At 37.0% G+C, this 22,162-nt stretch overlaps 1 protein-coding gene across 2 annotated transcripts in view; it reads left to right on the top strand.

Annotated features, from left to right (window-relative positions):
* WAC (WW domain containing adaptor with coiled-coil) overlaps positions 1 to 22,162 on the top strand; it is an 87,831-nt gene that overhangs the window by 33,257 nt on the left and 32,412 nt on the right. For both annotated transcript variants that reach the window (XM_012803321.2, XM_023511467.1), the window contains exon 4: positions 17,067 to 17,173. In XM_012803321.2, coding sequence (XP_012658775.1) covers positions 17,067 to 17,173 — 107 coding nt within the window. The remainder of the gene's footprint in view (positions 1 to 17,066; positions 17,174 to 22,162) is intronic.

Raw genomic sequence — 22,162 nt, 5'->3', positions numbered from 1 at the left:
TGCTCATCAACTTAGGAGTGGATTAATAAATTGTGGTACATGCATGCCATGGAATACTATTCAGCCATAAAAATGGAGACTTCACATCTTTTGTAATATACTGTATGGAGTTAGTAGAGACAGAGTCTCAAGCTGTTGCCCTGGGTAGAGTGCTGTGGTGTCACAGCTCACAGCAACCTCAAACTCTTGGGCTGAAGTGATTCAACTAATTTTGGCTATCCTGTTAGCACATGGCAGATGTTGTATAAATAGTAGTGCATTAATCACAGCATGATACAATGAAAATAAAAGTTAGTGTTAGGGCAAGCACTCTAACCTGTTATGTTTTCCACTTAAGTCTGTGGTCTGGTTTATTTTTATTTCTTTTTTAATATTTTTTTTGGAGGCAGAGTCTCACTGTCACCCTGGCTAGAGTGCAGTAATGCAATCATAACTCAGCACAACCTCAGATTTTTTTGGGCTCAGGCTATCTTCTGAAGTAGGTGGGACTATCGGCATGCCCCGTAATACCAAGCTGTTTTCTATAAAAATTTAAAAAAAATTTGTTGCCCAGACTGGTCTTGAACGCCTGGCCTTAAGCAATCCTTTCACCTTGGCCTCCCAGTGTGCTGGGTTACTGGCAGGAACCACTACTCCCAGACTCATTTTTAAAAAATATTTTGTCTTTTGAACTATGAAAACATTTTTACTATCCTTCTCAGAGAATTCCTTGAATAAACAATGTGTCTTAAGTTTGTAACAATGACCAGCATGTACAATTTGATTATAAAATTTTATTTCCTTTTTTTGTTTTATACTACAAGTAAACAAATTTATTTAGATTTTGGCACAAAGAACTATTACTGTTTCAGCATTATTATTGTCAAGTAACTTGATTTTTATTTAGTAATACCTGATATTCTTGACTGGGGCCCGTTTGAACCTGCCACCTCCGATACTGGCGCCCTACTCCTTTTAGCCACAGGCACTGCCCAGTGGTGCTGGCTAATTTTTAGAGACAGAGTCTTGGTCTTCTCAGGCTGGTCTTGAACTCCTGACCTCCAGCAATCCTCCTCCCATCTGGGCCTCCCAGAGTGCTAGGATTACAGGTGTGAGCCACTGTCCCTTCCTTAAAGATTATTGAAAGAGGTAGGGGACTAAGAATCTTAATGTTTGAAAAGCACCTCAGTTTCTTTTCTTATTTTAGAGTGTTGTGGCATCACACAGTTCACAGCAACCTCCAACTCCTGGGCTTAGTCTATATTCTCTTGCCTCAGCCTCCCCAGTAGCTGGGACTATTGGAACCTGCCATGGTGCCTGCCACTTTTTTGTTTGTTTGTTTGTTTTGTTGTTGCAGTTTGGCCGGGGCTGGGATTGAACTCACCACTCTTGGTATATGGGGCTGCCGCCCTACCCACTGAGCCACAGGCACTGCCCTTAGTTTCTTTTGATACATAGTTAAGTTTGGAAAATTGAAAAAAAAAAAAAAAAAGGTCCAGAGAGGAATAATTTGTTCTGTTTATTCTATTTTATTCTATTAATTATTCTTAACAGCTTTGGCATATAGTAAATTTTCAGTAAATTAAATATTTGTTAAATGAGTCCTGTGTGTGCGCATCACATGCCCTGTGCATGCTGGGGGCGAGTGGAGCAAATGTTGGTGGCAGCTGTTCATAAAATACCATGGTACAAACAAAAAGCTTAAAGAATGTATTTTGAGTTAATTCACATTTACTGTATTATGTAAATCATTTGGCACAAAAACAAAGTTTAACAGTTATCCAAAATAAGCACATAGCAATCACAGAGTGCTGTTGATCCCAGATAGTAAGCAAATGAGTTTAGTTGGATTCATTGCTGGCTGTAAGTTCTCAAAGTACACACTATTCTGTTTGCGAATTTGTCTTTTTGATATTTTTCTTAACTGTTTACAGTGTTACATAGTTTCCTTTGCCTCTAGTTTTGAATATTTTAATTTTTGGATTCTTGAGAATGTTGAGAATGCTTTTTATTGTGAATGATGACATCCTGGATTGAAAAATAATTCTCTTTGTCACATCTATCTTTTTTCTTTTGGTGCAGATACTACTACTTTGTCTTCTGGCATTTAGTGTTACTGTGGAAAGTCTGAAGTTAGCCTGGTTTTGTTTTATAGGTGATGTCTGCTTGGATGCTTTTAGAATTCTTTATAGGTAAAACTCAGCAGCTTCATTAGGATATGAGGACATATGTCAGTTTTTACCGGGTCTGCACTACTTTTTCCTGGCACGTGGTAGCCTCTTTCAGTCTGCAAATTCAGATTTTCCTTTATTTCAGGGAGGTTTTGTTTTGCTATCCCTTTGCGTGTGTCCTCCCTGTTGAAGGACTGCCAGTTGTGCATGTGTTGGCTTTTAGCATTCGTGTCTGGCCTCTTATCTCTAGGTACTTTCATGTTCGTCCTTTTGTCCAGTGTACTTTGTGTTATTTTTCTGTTCTAATTTAGTTCCTTGTGGTTGACATTGCTTTTAGCAATGTTGACTCTTTCTAACGTGGTTTTCATTTCATTTTTCTCTCAAGTACTTCTTCCCTGCCTTCCTCCTTTTGCATCATCCTTTTTTGTTTTATTTTGTTTCATAAGATTTATGTTGTCTTTATTCTTGTGATAGAACCAAATTTGTCTATCTGAGTTTGCTGAAATTTCTTTCAAAGTGTTTTTTTCAGCTGTTTATGTTGTATAACCTCACTTTGATCTCAACAGGTTTTATGTGGGAAGTTTCTCTGTATCTCGAGTAAACTCATTCTTTAGGGGCGGGATGTGCACAGTGTTAAATTCCTTTTGATTCTGCTTCTGTTCTGGATACTATTTTATTTGTACCATTAAAATTTGGCGGTTTATTCTTAATCCAGATCAGGGATAGAGATAATAAAGTGGGAGGTTTTGGTTTCTCTAAACTTGGACTATATTTGATGAATTCTCTTTTCAGGGATCTTATCTGGAGGTCCAGGCAAAGGTGTTTATAGTGGCAGGGTTCTCCTTTGATTCCAGAAGTTCTGTACTTCCATTTGCTCCCCGAAAAGGGCCCCCTTTCTTTTTCCTTACGTTTTCAAAATATGTAGACTTTAGAGGAACTGGTCCTATACTTTAGTGTAGAATAATTGTCTCTTAAAAGCATTTGTTGGTGCCAGTTTGTTGGGTTGGAATTATTCCCTTACTGGATCAGATTACGTTTTCTTTTTGACATTTTAATTTTGGTGGGTGTTATGGAAGGCAATACAGACATATTGTTGTCATCATTCTGGAAGTCTATTTTTAATGTAATTTTTGGTCAGTTGCACAGATTCATTTAGTTATTTGTAAAAAATACATTCCAGTCATTGAACTAATTTTTTAAAAACTCAATTTGGAAATAATTCTGTTTTTTTTTTTTTGAGACAGAGCCTCAAGCTGTCCCCCTGGGTAGAGTGCCGTGGCATTACAGCTCACAGCAACCTCCAACTCTGGGGCTCAAGCGAGTCTCCTGCCTCCGCCTCCCAAGTAGCTGGGACCACAGGCGCCCGCCACAATGCCCGGCTATTTTTTGGTTGCACCCGTCATTGTTGTTTTGGCGGGTCGGGCTGGGGATTCGAACCCGCCACCTTAGGTATACGTGGCTGGCGCCTTAGCTGGTTGAGCTATTGGCGCCGAGCCAAATAATTCTGTTTTAAGATATCTTTTATAGGATTCTTTCAATATTAGGTATTGCTGATTTCTTTAAATATGGGTTAGGAATTTCCAAACCCAGGAAAACAATAAATAGATAACATAATATCCCTGCGATTATATGCAATATATACTTGGACGTGAGGAATATGTTTTCCTTAAATACCATGTAGAGGCAGTGCCTGTGGCTCAGTGGGTAGGGCCCTGGCCACTTACACTGAGGCTGGTGGGTTCAAACCTGGCCTGGGCCAGCTAAAACAACAATGACAACTGTGTAGCACCACCAACAAAAATAGCTGGGCATTGGGGTGGGTGCCTGTTACCCCAGCTACTTGGGAGGCTGAGGCAAGAGAATGGCTTGGGCCCAAGAGTTTGAGGTTGCTGAGAACTGTGCCGTCACAGTGCTGTACCCAGGGCAACAGCTTGAGACTTTTGTCTGAAAAAGAAAAAAAATGATGTAGACCCAGGTTTATTAATGAATGAAGATGTTTCTGAATGTAATACAAAAATCACAAAGTGGCATAATTCTAACTTTGGGTACCATATGTACATGCAGGGAAAAGCCAGTGGTAATAGTTATCTATCTAAATGTTTTCTTCACCTTTATTTTTAGAAAGTCAGACAAGGGCGGCGCCTGTGGCTCAAAGAGGGTAGGGCGCTGGCCCCATAGCCAGAGGTGGTGGGTTCAGACCCAGCCCCGGCCAAAAATAATAATAATAATAAAAATAAAATAAAATAGAAAATCAGACAAAACAGTATTGTCATGTTTTAAGACGTAATGGTAAAAACAGACTTACTAAGAATGCTATTCTTGGTGTTTTAAAAGTATTGCCTATTCTTTGTACCCTCAATGCATACAAAATAATTTTTTAAAAAAGTATTGCCTCGTAATAAATACAATTATGTAAAAATCATCCCTATTACAAGTTCGCCTTTTTCATTTTAAGGAAATATTTATCTATTCCCGTGGTTATTTTTATCAAGTACTCTATCTGTTGATAGCATATTTTTAAAAAGCTAACATTTAAGGGTGGCACCCGTGTCTCAGTGGGCAGGGTGCCAGCCCCATATACAGAGGGTGGCAGGTTTGAGCCTGGCCCCAGCCAAACTGCAACAAAAAATAGCCGGGTTTTGTGGTGGGTGCCTGTAGTCCCAGCTACTCAGGAGGCTGAGGCAAGAGAATTGCCTAAGCCTTGGAGTTGAAGGATGCTGTGAGCTATGATGCCATGGCACTCTACCAAGGGTGATAAAGTGAGACTCTGTCTCTTACAAAAAAACAAACAAAAAAACAAAACTAACATGTGCAGGCAAGACTTTGTATTCAACCTTTGTGCCTTCCTGGTCTAAGAGTTATGTAGTTTTGAATTCTCTCTGTCTCTCTCTGTCTCTTTCTTTTTTTTTTAAGAGACAGAGTCTCACTTTGTCACCCTCTGTAGAGTGCTGTGGTGTCACAGCTCACGCTCCTGAGCGTAGGTGATTCTCTTACTTCAGCCTCCCGAGTAGCTGGGACTACAGGTGCACACCACAACACCCAGCTATTTTTTGTTGCTGTTTGACTGGGGCCGGGTTCGAACCCACCACCCTCAGTATATGGGGCTCGTGCCCATGAATTCTCTTTTAACTCTTACTCTGTGGTCATTGTTGTCTTTGACAGGATTTTGCTGTTGGTTACATTTATGATTAAATTTGTTTCTGGAACAGATTATACATTACAGAAATTATTTAATCCTTGAAGTTTGAAACAGTTCCTCAATAAACCTATATAGTCTGGCTCAGCACTTGTAGCTCAAGCAGCTAAGGCACCAGCCACATATGCCTGAGCTGGCAGGTTGGAATCCAGCCCAGGTCTGCCAACAACAATGACGGCTGCAACCAAAAAAATAGCTGGGCGTTGTGGCAGGTGCCTGTAGTTCCAGCTACTTGGGAGGTGGAGGCAGGAGAATCTCTTGAGCCCAGGAGTTGGAGGTTGCTGTGAGCTGTGATGATATGGCACTCTACCCAGGGCGACAGCTTGAGGCTCTGTCTTAAAAATAAATAAATAAACCTATACAATTTAAGTCTGGCTAGAGCTGTGATTGGACGTGAAGAGGGAGGCTGGTAGGAAAGACAGAATAGATTGAGACTGAAGATATTGTCTGAAACATGTCATAAAATTGGTGTGTAGATTAGACATCACCAGCAAATGTGATCTGTTCGGCTTCCCCTCCACTAATCATGCTGAGCTTCTGTTTTTCAAGTACAGTAAGTACATTAGTAAGTAATATTTGCATCTGCTCACTATATAAAATTGTTATATGCATTGTGGCAAATGTTTACTTTTCTCAAGTTTCACAGGTCAAGAACACCTAGGCACAAAGTGTCCCAGATTAGATTATTATTAATAGCTGCATTCAAAAATGCAGCCCTGGTTTCCTCAACACAAAAAGCAAGATGACTTAGCAGAAACAGATGGAGTTTTAGAATGTTTTGTGTGCATGTGTCTACATGTCTTATCTAAAATATAGGAGCTGCATTTTCCTGTCAAACTATTTTACTCGTTTTCTAAACTCCTCTTGAGCTTTCCTGCTTTTAAGCTGTTGCTCTTACTGTTTGAAGTTTATTCTCCACTTCATTGTAGCTAGTTGAAATCTCTTGTGTTTGCTGGTAGTTTCTCTTAATGTAACTGAGCATTTAATTGTGCGAGACGTAGGCGGGCATAACAAATACTTTGAGATTGCTTTTTGTTCGTTTTTACCCCTTCTCAGATTGGTAAGTGAGTACCACGTGGCTTCTATATAGTTAAAAATCCGCTACTACTTGCTTAATTTTTAGCATCAGGAGATAAAATTTTTTGAGATACCCACAGGCATGTTAGGACCCTTCTTTGTTTCTTCTTGTTTATGGTTAACTCCTAAAGGCGTCAATTTGGGAATGGATATTTAGCTTTCAGCAATCTTGCCTTTCTTAGAATATTATGATAATTTGATAAATTTTTCTAAAACTTCATTTTTTCATACTAACCTTTATTTTCTGTTGGTAAATTTTTTTCTTCCTTAGATAAAAGGCCACTTTGCTTCTTATGTTTTCTTATTATTAGTTATGTGAGATGTTATCTAATTACACTCCATAAAAATAGGGGCTCGGTGCCCCAAGTTCAGTGAATAGGATGCCGGCCACATTCACTGAGGCTGGCGGGTTTCATCTTGGCCCAGGCCTGCTAAAACAACAACTGCAACCCCCAAATAGCCAGGCATTGTGATGGGCACCTGTAGTCCCATCTACTTGGGAGGCTGAGGCAAGAGAATTGCTTAAGCCCAAGAGTTTGAGGTTGCTGCTGTGAGCTGTGACAGACGCCTTGGTCCTCTACCAAGGGCAACATAGTAAAATTCGGTCAAGAAAAAAAATTAGGTATTAAGGAGGGTAGTATGCTATGATGGGGGCTCATTTAAAATGGAGTAATCAGGAGGTCTTTCCTGTGGATGTAGCATTTAAGTTTTGAGACCTGAAAGTTGACAAGAAATAGGTAATAGTGGGAGATGGAGGAGAAGAGATAGAATATGAAGGACCTAAAAAAGTCTTACTCTAAAATCTTAAACTAATCCACTTAGTGAAAAATGGCAGGGGGTCAAAAAAAGTTAGTAACATTCATAGTAAATATAGCATTTCAGACTTTGTTGTGTCTGTTGGCAGTTTTGATTGCGCACTGCTAAGCGTTAATCTTCTCTGACACGTAAAGATGACTGACTCTGCACTGAAGCTTAGGTTGCCTGATTGAGTGCTCTTTTTAGTAAATGAGTGTCTCTGAAACTGCAAGAGACAATTCACATGTCATACAGCTATCACCACCACCCCCTCCCCCATACTTATTAGCAATCATTTATTTTTCTCTTCAACCTGCAGTTCTACCAACTACTGAACTACTTTCTGTCCATAGATTTTTTTTCTGAGTATTTTGTATAAATGGATTACACAGTCGTGGTCTTTTGTGATTGTCTTCTTTGACTTAGCATAATGTTTTTGAGTTTCTTTCATGTTACATAATGTATCAATACCTGATTCTTTGTCTTCCAAATTAAAAGTTCTTTACCTGGGTAATTCTTGGAGCATATGAAGTACATGTAAGTCTTCTGTGAGAGACTGTCATATACAGCTCACTCCTGGGTTTATATAGCCATGCAACATTTTCTATTCAAAGTATCCCATAGTGTTAGGGGTTGAGAGATGAGGAGTTAGGGCTTGTTTCTACATAAACGATACAGTAGATACGTTTTATTTTGAAAACATACATATTTTATTAATGTGTAATTCACATACCATGCAATTCAGCCATTTAATGATTCAGTGAATATATTTTTTAATATATTCATGGTTGTACAGTAGTCACCAAATTAATTTTAGGACATTTTTATCATTCAAAAATAAAGCCTTTAGCTGTTACCCTTTAATCCCCCATTCACCCTTAGCTCTAGGAAACCATTAATACACCTTGTCTCAACAGATTTTTCTACTCCGATGCTTCATATAAATGGACTCATCTGGTCTTCAATGACTGGGTTATTTTACTTAGCATAATAGTTTCAAGGTTCATTGATGTTTTGCATGTATTCGTTTCTTGTTTTTTTTTTTTGAGAAAGAGTCTTTGTCGTCTCCCCCCCACCCCCACTCCCGTAGTCTCCCCTGGTAGAGTGCTGTGGGGGTAGCTCACAGCAACCTCAGACTCTTGGACTCAAGTGATTCTCTTGCCTCAACCTCCCTAGTAGCTGGGACTACAGGCACCCACCATAACCCCTGGCTATATTTCTGTCTGCCTCAGCCTCTCAAGAGTACTAGGATTATAGGTGTGAGCCACCACACATGGCACTGAATGTATTCATTTCTTTTTGTTGCTAAATAATAATCTTTGTATGGCTATATCAAATTTTATATATTAGTTGATAGGCATTTGGTTTGTTTCCAGTTTTTGACTATTAAGAATAACGTGCTATGGACATTTATGTAAAAGTGTTTGTGTAGGCCTATGCATTCATTTCTCTTTTTTTTTTTTTTTTTTTTTTTGTGATAGAGTCTCACTTTCTCCCTAGAATGCCATGGCTTCATGGCTTATATAACCTTGAACTCCTGGGCTCAAGTGATCCTCTTGCCTCATAGCTGGACTATAGGCGCTCACAACACCCAGCTATTTTTAGAGACTTTAGAGTCTTGGTCTTGCTCAGGCTGTTCTTGAATTCTGAGTTTAACACTTTCAGGAACTTTCAAACTTGTTTTCTAAAGCAGTTGCAATATTTTACATTCCCACCAGCAGTGTGTATAGGGAGTTCCTATTTCTTTACCTTCTCACCAACACTTATTGTCCATATTTTTGACTGTCACTATCCTAGGGAGTGTGAAGTGTTATCTTCACATGCAGATCTTCAAATGCAGGTTTGATTTGCATTTCCCTAATCTAATGCTTTATTAGTTGTTTTTCTTTCTTTCTTTTTTTTTTTTTTTTGGGTAAGAAGTCTTTAAAATCTATGTATTTTCTTTAAAAAATTTTACAGTATGTTTTAAGGTATACAACATAATGTGATGGGGTACATAGAGACAGTAAAATGGTTACCAGAGTAAAGCAAGTTAATGTATACATTATCTCTGTAGTTAACTTTTTTTGGTATTGAGAGCAGCTAAAGTCTACCTATTTAGTGACAGTCCCAAATATAGCATAATTTGATTAACTATAGCCTCATGTTATACATTAGATCTCTAGACCGGTTTATCATATATATATATACATGCACGCTACTTTCTAACCTCCGACTTAGATTTCCCCATTTGCCCTGCCACCACCCTTTTTATTCCTACTGACTTTATTTTTTAATGATTACATGTATAAACAAGATCATGCGTATTTTTCTTTCTGTGCCTAGTTTATTTCACTTAGCATAATGCCCTCCAGGTTCACCAAATGGAAGGTCTCCTTTTTTACAGCCACACAATACTTCATTGTATATGCAGACCACAGCTTCTTTACCAATTAATCCATTGTCAGACAGTTAGGTGGTTTTCCACATCTTGGCTCTGCTTCATTAGTTTTTTATTTGCTTCTTGGCTGTTTGTATTTCATCGTTGGAGAAACATTTGCCCAGATCTTTAAGTTCGTTTTTAATTGGATTATCTTTTTGAATGCGTTGTAGAGGTCCTTACTAGTAGAACTAGAAAAATGTTTTAACAAATGCATGATCTGCAAACATATTCTCCCATTCTATGGATCCTCTCCTCAGTTTTGATATGTATCCTTTCAAGCACAAAAGTTTTACATTTTGATAAAGTCCAGTTTATTTTTTTGCTTAGTTTTGGTGAAGATTTATTTATATGTTTTCTTCTAAGAATTTTATAGTTGAAGGTCTTAAATGTAGGTCTGTGATTCACTTTTTATTTCATTTTTGCATAAGCTATGAGGAAAGGGTTCAAGTCAACTTTATTCTTTTGCAGGTGCTTCCTCCCCTTTTTAAACGCAGTCAAGTGCTCCATATTGATGTTTTGTCAAGGATGGACTGCACATTCAAGGGTGGTCCTGTAAGATGATAAAACTGTAGTATTAACTGTACCTTTTCTATGTTTACATTTGTTTAGATATATAAATATTTAATATTGTGTTACCGGTTGCTTACAGTAGTCAGTATAGTTTTGTGCTGTAGGATTGTAGCCTAGGATCAGTAGGCTGTACTCTTTATGTAAGTACACTCTGTGATGTTTGTATAGCAACAAAATGGCCTGACGGCACCTTTCTCTAAGTGTGCCTCCATCTTTAAGGGAAGCATGATGTATTTGGGGGTTGTGAAATTCTCATAATAATACATCGCTGTGTGCACATGTGAAAGTAGAAAAGATACGGGTAGCTTCAAAGGAAATGATGTGATATACATGTAATTTCCATAGACTAGTTTGGCTTAGCTATTATAAGTTTAAAATATCAAAGTATGGCAGTAGTGGGCGTTTTGTTTTTTGGGACAGAGTCTTGCTCTGTCACCCAGGTTGGACTACAGTGGCCCAGTCATAGGTCACTGCAGCCGCAAACTCCAGGCTATTCTTCTGCCTCAGCCTCCCCAGTAGCTAGGATTACACTGATGGGCCATCATGCCTGGCTGATTTAAAAAAAAAAAAATTACTATTATTTTAAAAGAGACAAGGTCTCACTTGGTTGCTCAGACTAGTCTTAAACTTCTGGCTTCAGGCTGTCCTACTACCTAGCACTCCCAAAGTGTTGGGATTATATGAGTCACTGTGCCTAGTGACAGTACTATTCTTAAAACAATTTTTATTAGTGAAATTCGGGAATCTGCTTGATACCCATTTGTGACTGATGCAAATGCAGATGTACTATGTGACATTATTGTCAAATGGTAAGACTTTTTTTCAAGTGGTGAATATTTTGGGAAACATCACAGACAAAATTATGCACAGTGCAGTACAGTTTGCCTGACATTTCCATTCCTAGAAAGTGTAGCATACTGTGTCAAGCACAGTTGAGTTCTAGACTCTAATTATAAACAGATTATTTCAGGCACTAGGCAGTTGTTTGAGAAGTGTCCTGTGCATGGTAGGGATCTCTGGTCCCTTTTTATTAAACGTCAGTGGTATCTAAGAGATCTTGTTGGAAGTAAAATTGATCATTATGAATTATAGGTAAAATGGATATATGCAGCATGTTTAGGCACACGTGACCAGTAACAGTACCTTTAGTTCAACTTCTAAAAGTGATACATAGATAATATCGCTTAAAATGTGGACATATTTTGGGCACTCTGTGTATTAGGTGCCAACACCTGGAATTATTTTTAGTTATATGTATTGTTTAAGCAATTATATCTAAAATACTTCTTCATGTAATCAGTATGAAAAATATTAGTGTGATGTTTTGCATTCTTTTTGTATTGTCCTTGAATCCAGTGTGTATTTTACACATACAGCAACTCTCAATTCATACTAACCATGTTTTAAGTGCTCAGTAGCTATGTGTGGCCAGTGGGTATCACTGGATAACAGATCTAAAGGGAGTTAACTCTTCAGCTGTCAGATACAAGCTCATGTGGACACATGTTCCCCTTTTCCCAAGAGAGGTAGTCTGGTTAGCTGCAGGGTTTGCTTTTCACTACCCGTTAGCTGGGATATTGGCAAATTGCAGAATGACATCGGGATAAGGTGAAGTTGTGTTGGTTCATGTGTAAAATTTTTTTTTTCTAGGCAAGGAGAATCAGAATAGCAGAAATAGGGTTATAACCACCTTCAAATAGAAAGGAAAAAGCCCTCAACCGGCTGCTTCACAGGCAAGATTCCTAAAGAAAATTCAAGTTTGCTTCCCTAGCCTTGCATGGCTCTGGTCTGTGGCAAGTTGCGCTTTCTCGTGTGTCCGTTTTTTCCTGTAGCCTCAATACTCAGAACTTCACTTCCATCTCTGTGTTCTCAGCCTCAGCAAGCTGCATTTCTGTCCTCATGTTTTTGCATTTTTATTGTCCCCTGAAACAGTCTATAACCATGTTGAAATGCTTGCCTGTGCTATTGAAGTTTTTGTTAGTGCTCTGTTTATAAAGTTACATAAATTTTGAGTGGATTGTTCCTATTCTCTTTTTCCCATAAGACTATTTTGGTATGTAGTTTTACAGAATTCAGGGTTTTTCAAGGAAAACAGTTCTCTTAACAGCACCAACCCTCATTCCAGATATGTGGCTTTTTTGGTGGAATACTTTTAAAGGCCAATGGCCTCGGGGGTAGAGTGATATAAGAGGACTGAAGAGTGTGGAAGGCAGTACAACAACGAGAGGAAAAGGCATAAAAATTCTTGGGAAAGGACTAGAAAAGACTAAGGAGTCTACAGAGTCCAGTCATCTATAAGAGGAGAGGGTATCACCATTGCATTTGACTTTGTAAATCAATTTTTCGTGAAGTGCAGCATGGTGCTCATCACCCCAGAGCTATCTAGGGAGTTGTTATTAAAAATTCAAGTCGTGAGTCCCATCCCATATATTATCAATTAGAATCTCTGTGAGAGTCAAGTTTGAAATCTATATTTTTTAATATACTAAAATTTGATATCCACTACTGAGCCTTATTTAGTCCTCACTACTACCAGCTATTGTTTGAAGGCAGTGTGTAGGAAGGGGGTATCCTTAAAATCTTTGATTTAGTATACACATATATTGAATTCCTTTAGTGTCTTTATTTGTATAAGGCACTAAGACTTCTGAGGATCTGGTAGTGAAATCTTGGTGGTTGTCATGTTCTGAGTAAGGACACAAATATCATCACATATCCATTTCATATCTACCTTTGGTTCAGCAATGGAAGGGAGAATTTCACCTTTTAAGACAGTAAAGAGTGCTGGACCATGTAAGCAGCTTTGCTTCATTGGGTCACACGTGGATAAAACTGTCTCCCACCAGCACATACATTATCTTCCTTGAGTACTCACTGGATTTGGGATTGAAATTCTGGGTTCAGAGTTTTTGCTTGGTTTTATTCTTCTTTAGGTATGTTACTATCCAGAAATCATTTATTTTTTCTCATATAGCCTTAGACTCTGTATTATAATAGAAATATAAAACTTGTATTTTTATCCTGAAACATGCAAATTCATCATGGGATCAGATACAAAAATTTCTGTGAGAATTTGACATAAAATAGGAGAATTTCAAAGCAATTTTGTGGTGTAGTGTTTCTTTCAGGTATGGCTTTGAAAAATTTTAACTCCCAGCATTACCCCAACTCTGGGGAGGGTGTACATAATCACTTAGCTCTTCTGTTTGTGTGTTACTTTAGTCTGAGAAGAATTACATGGAGAAATTAAAAAGGAAATACCACAAAAATGGCTATGTGTAGGTTATAGCTTTTAATATAAGAAAATTAATTTTGTTTAGCTGATTATTTATTCAAGGGCAAATCTGCCCTACCTTTTGTTCTTAAGACCATCCCCTATGCTTTCTATAAAATCTTTTACTTGTATTTGGATTCTGAAATTGGTTTAAGAATGTTAGTTTAGGCTTTTGCTAAAATACCTTAATCTTGGGCCTCACCTTTTTTTAAAGTTAAGCAATCTTGGTAAATGTGTTCCATAGAATGTGGAATCTGGCCCTTATCCAGAAAGCTGCTATCTCTAAATTGAGCCCCCTCTGGACAGCTTGCTCAGTTTTTCCTTTACTCTACTTTAGAGAAATCTTGTAGTACTGTGCTTTGATACTTACAATCATCTGATTATTATGCCATGCCTTCTGAAAAGACATACTCTAGAACTAAAAGGTAGCTAACATCTATCAGGCTGCTTTAGCTTATTATGATGTTATTAGAGAAGACATACCATTTCTTGAGCAGTAAGAGCTTAATTAGTAGGAATAACTGTCAATATTTGAATTTTCATTGTTTTTTTTTTTTTAGGAATAGAGGTCATTAGTTATTCTTAGGAATAATAGAGATCTTTAGTTATTGTTAGGAATAACTAAGGTAGGATGAAATTCCTGGACCTTAAGCCTAAATAGAGGTCATTAGACCTCATTTGTAATATACCTTATGTTCATGTGGTACTCTACGTATCATCTTTCAACAAACCGTTAATGTGGCAGTTTTCATAGATTTAAGCATAGACCATTTTTTTCCAAGAATGTATGCAGATAAGCATCAGAGTACGTCATCTAAGTTGTCTTACTCTGGGGTTCATTTCAGTCATAAGATTGTCCTTTCCTTCATTATTATGGATGTATTTGTGGAAGTTTCTGTAGAAAAGAGTAGTTCATATGCTAGTTCTGTTTTTTAGTTGTATTTAAACACTGTCAACCTGATTGTTTTTTTTGGCCGGGGGGGGGGGAGTATTTTGTGTTAGTCTGAATAATGGAAATTTCAGCAGTAGAGGCCTAAAAGTTTTTTGTTGTTGTTGTTGTTTGTTTTGGTCTTTGTTACTGAGTGTTTAGCTTTTAAGACCATCTCCAGGTTTGAAGATTGTTAGGACCTATCCAGCTTGTAGTCACTATGGCTATGACTTACTACAGTGAAGATAATCATAATCATAATCAGGAAAGAGAAAAGGCTCTGGGGTAGGGAAAGTCCGGGGGGAGAGTCCTCTGCTAGTCACACAGGATGCACTTTATTCCTTCAACAGCAAATGATAGCACACTAGTGAAATGTTGTCTGCCAAGGAAGCATATTAGACCTTTCATACCCAAGGAGTTTATTGGATTTGGTTAGCCAAAATTTCAGACACCCAGTAGGGAAGCAGGTACTTAGCACAAAGCTATGCTGTATGTACAGGCTGCTTAAGCACAGTGAGCAACTCTTACCAGTTCAGGTTGTGGAAACCTTTCTGAAATCCAGGTTCCCTGATGTATCCTAAGGGTCAACTGTGTGCAAGTCTTCCTAAGGATAGCAGTCTCTAGGATGCTGCATTAACTTTTCTGAGCTTTTGACTGATTTCTTCCTGGTTATTATTACAGCATTTATTAAAGAATATATCACAGAAGGGTTTCAGGGTGCTTTAGATACCATACAGCAAGGTAAAATTAAGTAGATGATAAACCATGAGACATCTGAAGTGTCAAGCTTCTTGGGAAGTCTCTATAGTACCCATCCGCGTGAATATTTATTTAACCTTTGTACTTGAGTAGTTCTTGTAACCTTTGTACTTGAGTAGTTCTTGTATCTTTTATGATGATATTAGCCTTCTTGCATCCTTGAATCTGGTTGTAGCTTCCATTATAAGCAGACTCTTACCCCAGGTTAAATCTTGGTCATTGCCTTTTCTCTTAACTTCATCCAAGAGCTCTTGGTACTATAAACAAGGCAAAGTTAGTGTCCTACCTTGAACCTTTAATAGAAGAAAGCTTCTAAAGCCACATCTACTTACATTCTTTATTTCTGGTTCACACATCTGCTCATTTGCCGACCACTTGGATATCTAAAACTACATTATCCTTCTGTCTCAGTTCACCTTCTCTCTTAGCTGTTTAGTTGTTCCTAATGATTGAAATAATTGATACTTATTCATTATACTCTTACCCAGCTTGTGGCTACTAATTCCTGGACCACTGTACCATTTCTGTTGCTTCCCACACTTTTGTTTATAGTATCACCTCTCTATACCATTACCATCTCATTAAAAAAAAAAATACAGTTGGATTATGTTACTTTGTTGCTTAACAAAACCCCTAAGGACATGGATTGATAATGAAATACTAACATTAGACTTGTGGTGAATCTCTTTGAATCATTAAAGTGTTTTTGTAAGCCTGGATTTTAACACTTCGGTTTTTCTTAAAACAAATGAGAAACTGTCATCCCTGATGGTCTTTGAGGTGTATAGATTATTCATAAGATTCAAGAGTTAACTCTTAAGCAAATTTTAGAATTTGACCTGTTAAGAAGAGACTCTTAGTCTCATCTTTACCATTTTGAAAGCAAGTCCCTTCCTGGAGACCTAAGTTTTTGAAAACCTTGATGCTGTTTTACTTAAAAAAAAAAATACTAGCAAATAGAGGGCAGGGTCTATTGGCTCAGTGGGGCGCCAGCCCCAAATACTGAGGGTGGCGGGTTTGAACCCAGCCCTGGTCAAACAGCTACAAAAAAATAGCTGGGCGTTGTGGCAGACGCCTGTGGTCCCAGCTACTCGGGAGGCTGAGGCAAGAGAATCGCCTAAGCCCAAGAGCTGGAGGTTGCTGTGAGCTGTTATGCCACAGCACTCTACTGAGGGCAACAAAGTGAGATTCTGTCTCTAAAAAAACAAACAAAAGTTGCAAGTAGGAAGAAACTAAGAAATTGAAGTATTATTGTCAAAACATGTAATAGAAACTTTTGTGTCTTACAGCATTTATTTGAATTTTTGTGGCTTTTTCTCTTTGTACATTGTGCTTCTGTTTTTCCCCAATAAAACTTTGCTTTATAGGGCAGTGCCCTTAGTGGGTAGGTATTAAGGCTGGAGGGTTTGAATCCGGCCCAGGCCTGCTAAAGTTATGACAACTACAACAACAAGAAAAAAATAGCCGGGCATTGTGAGCACCTGTAGTCCCAGCTACTTGGGAGGCTAAGGCAAGAGAATCACTTGAGCCCAAGAGTTTGAGGTTGCTGTGAGCTGTGATGCCACAGTACTTTACCCAGGATGACAGCTTGAGACTCTTGTCTCTAAAAAAAAAGACTTTGCTTTATAAAAAAAAAAACCAGAAGTTGCTAGAAATAATAGATTTCATTCATCAAATTACAAACATTATTCCATAGCATATAAGGATATCAACTGTGTATTATACTTAAATCGTGTCTTTAGTAGGTTCATAAGTACTTTGTTATAAAAGGTATGAATATATGGTTCTAATGCTTATGTAAAATGTTGAATGTAGGGATATTCAGTGATAGCTAGTATGCTAGAAACCAGTTTAAACATGAAATAAGTAATTTACTTTGTTTTTCATTTTTTAAGGGACCAGTTATTCTCCACAAGAAAATTCACATAACCACAGTGCTCTTCATAGTTCAAATTCACATTCTTCTAATCCAAGCAATAATCCAAGCAAAACTTCAGATGCAGTAAGTATTACAAACATGCCCAGTTTGGATTTTTTTAGGATTGATTGCAAAAGAAAAATCTATTGGCATGTCTTATTCAATCTAATGCGTTTTAATTGTTTTAAAATGTTTCAGTCACAGTTGACCTTTTCTTAATGTGTTTATTTAATACTATAACAATCCTATTTTAGCCTATTGAGTCAAACTTACTAGTGGAACTGAGCATAATAAGAAGATACCATCTTCGTAATTTCTTCAGCATACCAAGATCTTAACACTTGTGATGTGTGGGATATAAAGAACTTAAGCCTAAAGCTTCTATAAAGTGATTTAAATTAAGATTGCTTTCTTTTCATAAAATATAAATTTCTTATATGTATATCTGTTATGTTCTGTATACCCTGTCAGATACTAAGTATATAAAGATCTCTATCCCTAAGAGCATGAAATCCAATGAGAGGTTTTAAATATTTTCAAAAGTTTAGGTTAATGAAGTAATTGTTATTTAATTCGAATTTGTTAAAGTCACAGATTGAAATGAAATTTTGAATTCATTCTGCAATAAGGTAATAAGGTTTCAATTTACCAGGTATCTGCTAGCTTGTATTTATACAGGGTGGATGCACAGTTTGTGTGCAGTTTACTTGGCTAAACTATTTTAAATTGCATATGAACTTTATGTCCACCTTGTATAGAGAACTAAGATAATGTGGACCATCTTTAAACGAGCTTTGTGGTGGAGACTGAAAAGTAAACAGTTAACACAGTGCATGTTAAAGTTGCTTTGGGGAGCATTTAACACAGTGACTTTCCCCTTGGATGAGAAAGATATTAAGGTATGAGTAAGGCTTCCCCACAACTTATGTAACTTCAGTCAAAGAAGTCTGAACTTTGTATAGTGTACAGAGGAATAATGCTTAAAAGGTGTAGAAGTGTGAAATAGCATAGCATATTTGAGAACTGTAAGGATTTTGTTACTGTAGAAAAATGACAGGAGCTAAAGGTACAGAGATACATAGGGCCCAGATCAGAAAAGCTTGTATGATGAAACATATAATCAGTAAAGTAACGTATTTACAATTTTAAAAATTAGGTATCAAAATATATTATAACAAAGAAGAAGAATTAGAAGGCTGTCGACATTTTTGCCTTGGATATTTGGGGTAATGATCATACCTTTTCATGAAAAGACCTTCAAGTTTTATTTATTTTACTCTGTCTCATTGAAGCAGTGTGGATAGTAAATTTTCCATAGAAAATTGGGACGTTAATTATCATATAGAAAAACAAATCATAGTAGCCATTTTAACAGAATTTAATATGGGATTAGGTAAGTAGATCTTCATGTATTGACTGAAAGGAAATACACATAAGGAACCCTGAGGTTCCTGATACTATGGTAGTCACCTTTCAGGGCCATGAAACAGTAGGAAGAATTTGGGGTTATCTGAACTTAGTATCTTGGTGGGGAGATCTCCACAAAGGTGGTGGTAGTCCTTTTTTTTTTTTTTTAATTTAAATTAAGATAGAGTCTTACTTTGTCACCCTTTTGAGGGTGTGGTAAAGCTGTTCTGCTGGCAAGGTGGTGGAAAGGTGGACACAGGAAATAACTGTGGCTGCTAGGTTTTTCCTTTGAGCTGCCTTTCTGTCATCTTCCAGTACTTAAAACAGGAAGCTGGCTAAATAGAGGGTAATTTGGGTGTCACAGCCCTAGTATCCCAGCTCAAGGACTGTGGAAAGGTGGAATTGGGCTGAGAAAACAGCTTGATAAACCTTCACAGGTATTACCAAACTACTTGTGATTTGTCATTTTCTATGAGATATACATGGAAGATTTTAGAATGAAACTACTCTTTTTGCAGAAAAACTAATTTGCAAAGTAACACTAACCTAAAGTTCTTTTATCAGTGACAGCTCATGTGGACATTGTTTTAATGTTATTTTAAAAAAAAAGTACGGAAAACAAATTATAGTATTTGCATTTTTGAGAAATGAATTAACCTAGTGAAATCAGCAAGAATAAATAATCGGAGTCAGGTATGCTTAAAAGAGTCAAACCATAGGGTTGTCAGGGAGTTTAATTAGATGAGTGGAAGTTAAACACTGTTTGTTCACTAGAATATATTAAACACTGTGTGTTTTCTTTAGAATCAAGTTCCCTCTTCTGTAGATTTCAACTGTAGATACATTATTAACCTCCATGTTTGGCCTTTTGCATTATATAATATACCCAGCAGGCATAACACAAAATTGCATTTACAAACTGAGTCACTTTTGAGGGAAGTTTTTGAGTGATTAATAAAACATAATCCTTCAGTATTTTCATAATGGAAGAATAATGATTGAATGGTGCCTGTGGCTCAAAAGGGTAAGGCGCTGGCCCCATATGCCAGAGGTGGCGGGTTCAAACCCAGCCCTGGCCAAAAATGAGAAATACTAGGTTACCCAGGTTAACACATTGTTTTAACCCAGGTAAAGGATGCAATAGCTCAGCGGCGCCTGTGACTCAAAAGGGTACAGCACTGGCTCCTAATGACGGAGGTATCAGGTTCAAAACCCAGCCCCAGCCCAAAAAAAAAAAAAAAAAAGATGGAATAGCTAAAAAAGAAAAGTTGAGTATTTCTCTGTAAAGATTTTAAGTTTTAAATCTGTCTTTAAAAATCAGTAACAGTATTTAATCTACACAGACATTATTTTTTTTCAGGATGAGATTGATATTAACATGTAATTAATTCCTTGCTAAGTCCAAAGACAAACTTTATTGTGGTATGTTTGGCACAGAGCTTGGCTAATGGTAAATAATTAAGAAAAGCTTTTGAATGCTTCCTTCCTAATAAAAATCATGATGGAACTTACAGACATGTAGACTGTTATAAATTAGTTATGTATATTTGATTTTTTTTTTTTAAAGTGGGCTTTGGATTTCTTTGGGAAAAAAGTTCATATTTAAAAGCACTGTAATATCTTACCTTCTGAGTTTTATGTGTCAATCTTAATTTGCTAGGAATTCTTAAATTCAGTCTGAGTTTGTATTCATATTCCAGTTTCTCTTGTTAATACCTAAGTATCCTTTGCATATTTTGGGAGTTGGAGTCTCATTGATACTTGCCACATTAAGAATTTTAAATGAGAAAATACTTCATTCACTTAAAATACTAATTCAAAGCTCATTACATTGTAATACATAATGTGTCTTTATGAAAAGTAACTATTTTCTGAAACAAAATAGGCTTTGAACATCTTCTTAATGCCCAACTTAGAAGACACCTAACATTTAACATCTTTTTCATTCAGTCTTTTATGATGTCGAATATTTTGTTTAGCCTCTGGGGTAAACTGCACTGTTTGCTTATGATAGAAAAAGGAAGAAAAAGACAAAATCATCTCAATGTTATTATGAAAATAATTTGATCTCGTGAAAGGATCTTGGGGTTTCCTGGATAACATTTGGAGGACTGCTTTAGAACAGAGGATGGCTACCATCTCAAGCCTAATTTAGGAAAAAGGTCTTTATAGGCATATTGTTTAAATTTAGTTCTCAATCTTGGTATTCTCTTTGTAATGTCAAGAAATTTGATACTTGCCATCGCATATCAGCATTTAAAAAATTTATCCCATAACTTGAAGGATTTTCCTTTTTTCTTTTTTTCAATCTCTAGAGGGTGGTGGTGAGATGGAGAAGATAAGGTTAATTTAATGGTATGTGATCATAATGATGGCCCTGGAACATATTTTAAATGTAAGACATTAGCTTCCAACAATCTAGGATTTCATAGGCAAAAAAATCAGTTAGTGTGGTAGGCCATCCTCTTCAGGGTTCTGTCTGTGAACTTTTTTTTTTTCTTTTCTTTTTTTTTTTTTTTTAATTGAATGGTAACTGTGTACATTGATGCACTTTGGGGGTACAGTGTGTTGTTTTCATACACAATCCAAGCTGTCTGTGAACTTTTAACTGTCCTGGAGGTTGTGCCAAGAGGTAAATTAACTGCTCTTTTCAACAATAATTTATTTAGTTCCTCTGAATTGGTTCTTTTTTGTCTTTCTGATCTTTTTGTTCATTCTTTTTGTTTCTTTCCTTTTCTTTATTCATTTCTTTACTTTTAGAGGTAGTCACCCAGGCTACTAGGGTTCCAGATGTGAGCCACCATGCCAGCTTTAAAATTTTTTTTCTTTTCTTAAAGCAACAGTTGAGGTGAAAGAAGCCGCATGTTTAAATATTTCAATGCAAACTCTTTTATCTCCTTCAGGTTGGGTTGGTTTATCTCCATTACTGTGTCATTGGTCTAGACCATACTGACCTATTCTAGTGTCCTCTCTCTGCTAGTATCAATCTTATTCTATTTCTCTGATCAATCTAGAAATTCCTATATCCTCCTGGCAATTAAACCAAGCCTTCTGGATAACGTCCATAGACAAGATCATTTTGCATAGTAATTGAGGTATAGGGAGGGGTGGGTGATGAAGAACTTTCTGAATTTTCCCTTTGTGGCTGGATTCCTAAGGCATGGTTTATAGCTTGATTCTGGAAGCTAGAGGGATTGGGACTTAATTCTCCACTGTTTTAGAGGTTTGGAGGCATGAGACTACTTTACTTTTGTGATCTGTGGACAACTTGTAAGTTCTCTCAGCTTGTTTCCTAATTGATGAAGCTGAAGAAGAGCAAGGTGGTGAATAAAACTTACTTCCTCTTAAAAATTGTGCCACTCTACACTGTAGTGAACCCAGGATAGGCTGCCATAATACAGTATGGTACTTCATTTTATTTTTCTCAAGTGGTTTAATTTAATCTTTTAAAATAACATTTTTAATATTTTAATGGACACACAGTTATACATATTTATAGAGTACAGAAAATGTGTTCAGTGTTAAAATCAGGGTAATCAGGTTGGTGCAAAAGTAACTTGTGATTTTTCCATTGTTGAAATTTGCCATTTGATATTGGAATACATTCTTAAATAAATGTGGTTATGTTATACATTCTTTTTTTTTAATTTTTTTTTTTTTTTTTTT

This window comes from Otolemur garnettii, unplaced genomic scaffold (assembly GCF_000181295.1).
Source record: "Otolemur garnettii isolate 467f Iridium unplaced genomic scaffold, OtoGar3 scaffold00019, whole genome shotgun sequence".
NCBI lineage: Eukaryota > Metazoa > Chordata > Mammalia > Primates > Galagidae > Otolemur > Otolemur garnettii.
The sequence above is the reverse complement of the archived record's forward strand: the minus strand, read 5'-3'. Positions and strand labels throughout refer to the sequence as shown.